Below are 7090 nucleotides of genomic sequence, written 5' to 3' on the forward strand. Positions count from 1 at the left end.
GTGTGTATTCATAAAACCGGGTGCTACAACAACCTATGATGAATTATATATTATGAAAGTGTTTTTATAGTGAATTTAAAAATATAAATCTTATATCATGAACCTATATAACTCTTTGAAAATCGTTGGCCAAAGATATAATACAACATGTAAATAAAAATAGGAGTAAATAGAGAGAGCTGTGTCGATCCCCGTGTCCATTCTAGACGCGCGCGCCCACACAAACACACGCGCACACGCACACGCACACGCACACGCACGGCCACACACACGTATAATAAAAAGCGAAGGAGTATATGTAATAACAAGTGAAGGGAAGGGGGTTGGTTCTGATGACCCTTTCTCCTGACACCTACCTAGAGTTGCAGCTTACAGCAGAAAAATCTTGCAGTTGGGTCACCAGGTACATACCGTGCTAAGTTTCCAGATTCACCACTGCATCAATGCAATATCCATTTGTTTTCCTTCACATATTTGAACAAGTTTCTCATTTTCCTTTCTTTGGTTTCAAAGTTGGTTCATTTGTGCCACTACTCGAGGTGCTCTGATTCTTGGGGGATTTTTCTTGCATCCTACTCCATCTGTTGAATTCTCGTTTCCTTGATGATTGTAGATGGACGAATTCGAAAGGCTACTGAAGGCAGCCATAGAAGGCAAAGCCGAAGAAATGGAACGCCTCGCCGACGAAGTCAACCCAGAAGTGCTGTGTGGAACAACTGAAGAGGGGAACACCTGCCTCCACATCGCATCTATCTGTGGTCACATGGATTTCTGCACCAAGCTCCTGACGCGTCTCCCTTCCGTCTCCTCGTCGTCTCTGCTGTCCGTCACCAACAAGGACGGCGAGACGCCACTGCTCATCGCCGTGAAGAGCGGCCGTGCTTCTTTGGCTCTAGGCTTACTTGAGAAATATAGTAAGCATAGGCTGAACCAGGATATTTTGAAGCAAGACAGGCATGGATGCAACGTCCTGCACCATGCCATCCGCAACGGCTACGAGGACCTCGCGCTTCGACTGATAGATCAGCAGCCTGCCCTTTCGGAATCTCGCAACAACCGCCAAGAGTCACCCATGTTCATCGCAGTGCTAAAAGGTTTCGAGAGGGTCTACGTCAAGCTATTGAATAATGAAAAGTCAGAATATAGTGGGGCCATGGGCTACAATGCTCTGCACGCCGCTGTTAAATATGGTAATGAAGGTACGACTTACGAAACTGCTGCTTGTACCTAACGCACAATCCACAATCTTGCCTCAAGATTCTCGAATCAGGATAACACAATCTGAATGCTCGCATGCAAAATCCACAATTCATATTCCAAAAGCGGAAACAAACAGGGCATCGATCTAGTGATCTAATACACGATTAATTATAACAGTAATAATTAACTGTCTTCAATAAATCTTACTATTACTTATGAGAGGTTCCACGTTAATTTTCATCGGACCCTTCTTCCTTAGATCGGTGTCCTCGTACAGCGTGTTCGGCTGGGGCTGGCTGGCTGGGCTAGCTAGCCCCCTCACATGAACACTGTTCTAACGAACCAGCCCACAATACTTCTCTCTCACATAAACAAACCAGCAACGATACGAACCAGCCAACCAAACTGGTGGATTCCGTGCCTGCTAGCAGTGGGCCGTAGCCACGGTCATGGCAGCCCTACTGGCCCAGCAGGGGCGCCCATGCTCCACGACGTGCTTGCGGTCTGCATCTTGTCTTGAAGACGGCTCGCGGTGGCAGCAGTTGTATGCATCGCTGCTAAGCATGGCAGGGCCCACTAGTATATAGACATTAGTACCGGCGATTCCAAACCTATTTTCACTTACGATTTTGGCCAGTAAAAATCAGCTAACTTTACTGGCGTCACCTAAGAACCACCGCTATAAATCGATTTATACTGTAAATCGATTTATTCTGATGGTTAAGAAAACCATCACTATAAATAGTTTTTTAGAAATTGCAATTTGATCTACAAAATAGCAAAAAAAAAAATTGAGAGAGGCCCACACTAGCAGCCACACCCGATTTTTATCATTTTTTTCATTTTCGCGATAGATTCGCGCAAGTTGTAGCCAGGAATTGAACTCACGATCTCAAGCCTCGCGCGATACATTCCTTACCACCCACCCCTAACTTGCATCCGGGTGAAAAAAAAAACCCATCCACCCCCGAACCCCTCGGGTCCCCAAAACCTAGTCAGATCCCCCGAAACCCGGCACTGATGCTACAAGATTACCCCATCCAGCAGGTGCATAACGAGGCGAGATTGGGTAAAAATGGAACAAACAAACACAAATAAAATATTCAAGATTACAAGCACACATGTTCGTGACGATCAATTCAGATATGAGTCTTGAGAATAGTCCAGCATAGCAAAAGACTGACCAACCAACAGCAACAAGAGTACAAAAACAAATAGTTTAATACGTACTCCGTATGTGAAATTAGTACTGCTGTCAGCCTCTTCTCGGATGAGCACCTGCTAGCATGTCGCATGGAGGCGAGCCCCATGCGGCCGTGCCCGTGTCGGTGTCGCGAGCAGGGGCGACCGGCGAGCAGGAGCCGCGTGCAGCAATGGCGGCGGCCCGCCAGCAGCGGAGCAGCGCGTGGCGGTGGCGCGCCTGAGCCCTGAGCACGAGCACCTGCTGTCTGCTGCCATGCGCGGTGTGACCGTGGCCTCGTGCTGCGCTGGAGATGATTGCTGGCGGCTGCGTGGGTGCGAGAGAGGAGGATGGGAATTCTTTGGTTATATACCTCGGGCATACAGTTGGACTTAAAGATGAGCAACGGGCCAGCACGGTCCGATCGGGCTCGGACCCTTTTGGCCCGCCAGGCCACCGGGCCGTGCCTGAACAGTCCACCGTGCCTGGTGGACGGCCCAGGCACGGTCCGTGGGCCGAATATCGGGCCGTGCCAGCCCGTTGAGCCCGCGGCCCACTAGTCCATCGGACCAGCCCATAGCCCGTTACACAGTAAACATCATATTTCAAACAGCACAATCACGTGTTCAAACTTCAAACAATCACATGTTCACATATTCATATTCAACAATCACAGAAACACCAGATGACAAAAGATTTGAGTTGTTTGTGCAATGCCGCCTCATTAAAAACCTTTTTAGGTAAAACTCACACCTCGTGAGATAAAACCATAGAAAGGAAAAGAGTACGGGCAGCTCAATAAATTAAAATGTTCAAATTGTTCAAAGTTATTACAAACCAGCTAGCTCAAATGTCTCAACTCTCACAACTAAAGTCGCACTCACAGCCTCTCAGGCTCTCAGCTCTCAGCAGTCAACCATCACCAGTAGTAGATGATCCACCAGCTTCATCATCAAGGTACTGCTCTTTGAAGTACTCTTCTAGCTCTTTGTCCTCCACAGTGTGCTATTCACCGGATTCACCTAGTTCCCAGTCTTTGACACAGATTAGCATCTCCACGCTGTCCACAGGTGGACGACGGCAGCGGTAGCCTGGGAGGTGGTCGATGGTGGGCGGCGAGAGGCGAGGCGAGGTGGGGATTAGGCTTAGGGTTTCAGAGCTCAAAGGCGAGGGTGGCGGGCGAACGGCTGCGGGCGCGGGCGGAGTGAGGGGGAATGGCCGAAGGTGGGGGTCCGCCGAGGCGGGGGGGGGCTTATATAGCCCCTCCAGCTGCCAGGCCTCCACCGGGCCGGCCGTTGTAAAATGGGCCGGGCCGTGCCGCCCGGCGGGCCGAGGCCTCAGCCCAAGCCCGGCTTGCTACGGACTTTGGGCCGGCACGGGCCCGGTTAGGGTTCGGGTCGTGCCGTGCTCGGGTCGGGCCAATAATCGTGCTTTGGGCCGGGCCTTTGGCCCACGGGCTGCATGCACATCTTTAGTTGGACTAGGCCAAATACAAAAATCCAAATCCGCACCCACCCTGATTCGGGCCCCGAACCCGAGACCCGTAGGGGCAAAAGTGAACCCGCCCCATCGGGTACAAAAACCCACAGGGATCCAACCTGACCAGCGCCCACTGCCATCCTTAGCTAGGTTAAGAAAACTGCCAGTATAAATATATTTTTACTGGTTGTTTTCTTAAGGCTTATCACTAGTAGACATCATGTATTTTTTACTAGCGGTAGACTTAAAAAAACAGCTACTAAAAATACATTTGCACTGGCAGTTCGTAGCTTGGACCCACAGTTTCATTTAAAGAAAAAACTATTGATACGAATGAAAAAAACATATAGATCAATAATTGATAAGTTTATTCTAACCGTATATAAAGGCCATAAAGTATGTACTATGCCTATTATGTTAGAAAATGGACAAAGAGAGAAAAAAGTACAGTTTAATATATTTTTTTATTAGTAAGAGATATTAAACAATAATTGATACTTATTTCTTTTAAAATTATAGCCCGTGAGCACAGGTTGATAGATTAGTCACATCTAATAATAGTATTTATGATAATTCCATGGTTGCTAAGGCCCACCACAGCGTGATGCTTGAGTAGCGCTAGAATAGGAGAGAGATTAAAGAAGAGTGACTCCATACATTGCAGCTAGTGCTGTCAGCTCCAGAAAAATGAGGAGCGACGCAAGTAGTTGCTTCGGTTCCCACCGGTGCCAGGTTAATAGAATAACATTTTTTCCTTCTTTGCTTCTCTCTCAACACCGGCTTTTATACCCTGACATAGTACTTTATGGTGGGTCCCATAGTGATTCCATAGTAACTCCTCACACTGCAGCCCACAACTTCACTGGGCACCACTGACACCTCTGTACGCATAAACAGTAACTGACACCACTCACATTGTGGAGGGCCTAACAGTTGTTGATGCACTTTTTTGCTTACAGATTTCGTTGAAAAACTTGTGAATAAACATTCTGAGAAGGCCAAAAATCTTGCTAGACAAGAGGACCGCAAAAGAGACTGTCCAATGCAGCTGACTGCGCATTTTAACAGGGATAAAATTCTACAGATAATGCTGAAATGTGATCGGTCCTTAGGGTATGCAATCTCCACAAATGGTAATCCTCTTCTTTTTACAGCTGCAAGTCGAGGTCATGTTGCTTTTGCTCGAGCGCTTCTTGAACATTGTCCAGATGCTCCCTACCGCAACAACAAGGGCAGAACATGTCTTCATGAAGCTGTAGACAAGGACAAGAAAGAGTTTGTTCAATTTATCCTTGAGAAGAACTCAAAACTTCTGAAACTTGTAAACATGCTAGATAATGACGGTGACAGTGCTCTGCATCTGGCTGTTAAAAGGAGCGATCCGAAGATGGTCAGTGCTTTACTGGATCACCCTGACATCGACATCACTGCTGTTAATAACACGTATACTTCTACAGCAATATGGAAATTATATGAATTCGAGGATTACGCCAAGACTATAAACTGGGTACACATACTCTCCACAAACTTACAATACGTTAAGCGTACGTTTTAAGAGAAATGATCTCATAGAAGGGATTTTCTTTGTGATTTACAATACTGTTATGGTTATACATATGAATGTGCTGTAGTATTCCCTCAATAAATTATCCCAGCTTATTTACACTCTAACCTGATTCCCATTCCTGCACATTATACATCTAAGATCCTTATTCAATTGTAGAAGATAGCCTTGCCCTTACACCACCCTGCCATTTTGCACAATGTACTTTCCTTCAGTATAGTATTACATAGAGATCTAATTGTACCTTCCTTTGAATTCATGCAGAATCAAATCTGTTGGCTTATACTGAATGCTGATCCTAGAGCAGAAACTGACATTTATAATCTTCAAGAGGAAATCAGGAATAAAGTAATCGATGCATCAAGGAAAGATGCTAAATCTCTGATTGAAACATATACAGGCAACACATCCTTAGTGGCTATCCTCATAGCGACAATTACCTTCGCTGCAGCCTTCACATTGCCAGGAGGATACAGCAGTGATGCTGGAAGTGAGGGGCTCCCCATCATGGCTAGGAAGCTTGCATTTCAAGCATTCTTAATCTTTGACACTCTAGCAATGTGCTCCTCCCTCGCTGTTGCCTTCATATGTGTCATAGCAAGGTGGATGGATTTTGAATTCTTGTTACACTATAGATTTTTCACAAAGAAGCTTATGTGGTTTGCATACATGGCAACAACCCTATCATTTGCAACTGGTTTATATACAGTTCTGGCAAATCGTCTTCATTGGTTTACGGGTTGTGGTAGTACGTACATGTGCTGAGATGTGTGCAAGCAATAGAAAACGACATGTGCTGTGGTAGTACGTACTCGTGGACGCCAACTCGTACATACACGTAGTTTACGGGTTGTATTGGCATGTATTCTCAGTCAACCATCACGCGCAGGAAACAATGACTGAAAAGGACAGGAATAGGAAAAAGAATTTGACAATTGGTGTTTCTGTAATTCTAGCTCTTCATTCATTCACATATATTGGAATTCCATTATTACGTATACATAGCAGCATGCAATTTGCCAATTTGGGGTACACCAAACAAAGCCGTCTTAATCCAAGTGGGGAGTATATGTTTTTGCCCGGCTGCTGAGGGTTCAGTTGATGTAAGCAACCGGACAACTCACTGCTGAGGTTTTCTTTCTTTTATCTTTTTGCCCGGCCCGCTTTTTTTATGCCAATTTTTTTCAGCGGCGAACAGGTGCGGTTTTGGGTTTCTACTATTTCGCGCCTACGGTTGGCCCTGCCGGTGGGATAATTTGGCAGAAGTTTTTACTTATATAATTCCCGTGTGTGTACTAAAAAGCCAACAAAGGAATATTCACACCGACAGAAAAATAACTAATTTTTTCTGTGTGTACTATTTACACCGACAGAAAATATATGTGTTTCTATGTCGGTTGAAAAAAAACCGACAGGGAAACATCATTTTCTTGTAGTGACTAGTGCAAACGAATCTGGCGGGCTATCAAACAAGCAGTCCACACAGTGGGAGACAAAAAATTCACAAAACTAATTCGCTACAGCTGATGTTAGCTCTTCAAAAGAAAAAAAAAGTTCCCTACATTGCTTAGTGGCACATACAACCTTGAGAGTTAAGATTTATGGGGCGCAATAATAGTTATTTCCAAGAGATTCTCAATTATTGATATTGGTTCGGTAATCATACG

The 7090-nt window shown here is 45.5% G+C and overlaps 1 protein-coding gene across 1 annotated transcript; it reads left to right on the forward strand.

The window, feature by feature from the left end:
- The first annotated feature begins 613 nt into the window (after positions 1-613).
- Positions 614-6188, forward strand: LOC136530305 (ankyrin repeat-containing protein NPR4-like). Its single transcript, XM_066523075.1, has 3 exons — positions 614-1199; positions 4819-5366; positions 5688-6188. The coding sequence occupies exons 1-3, from the start codon at positions 614-616 to the stop codon at positions 6186-6188; spliced, it is 1635 nt and encodes a 544-aa protein (XP_066379172.1).
- Positions 6189-7090: the final 902 nt, after the last annotated feature.

This window comes from Miscanthus floridulus, unplaced genomic scaffold, assembly GCF_019320115.1.
Source record: "Miscanthus floridulus cultivar M001 unplaced genomic scaffold, ASM1932011v1 fs_106_2_3, whole genome shotgun sequence".
Taxonomy (NCBI): domain Eukaryota; kingdom Viridiplantae; phylum Streptophyta; class Magnoliopsida; order Poales; family Poaceae; genus Miscanthus; species Miscanthus floridulus.

What these genes read in the sequence shown, in the direction of transcription:
- LOC136530305 (XM_066523075.1), top strand. Translation starts at nt 614, where the DNA reads ATGGACGAATTCGAAAGGCTACTGAAGGCAGCCATAGAAGGCAAAGCC. An exon ending in TGTTAAATATGGTAATGAAG is followed by an intron (nt 1,200 to 4,818) that starts GTACGACTTACG and finishes TTTTGCTTACAG; the next exon opens with ATTTCGTTGAAAAACTTGTG. An exon ending in ACGCCAAGACTATAAACTGG is followed by an intron (nt 5,367 to 5,687) that starts GTACACATACTC and finishes GAATTCATGCAG; the next exon opens with AATCAAATCTGTTGGCTTAT.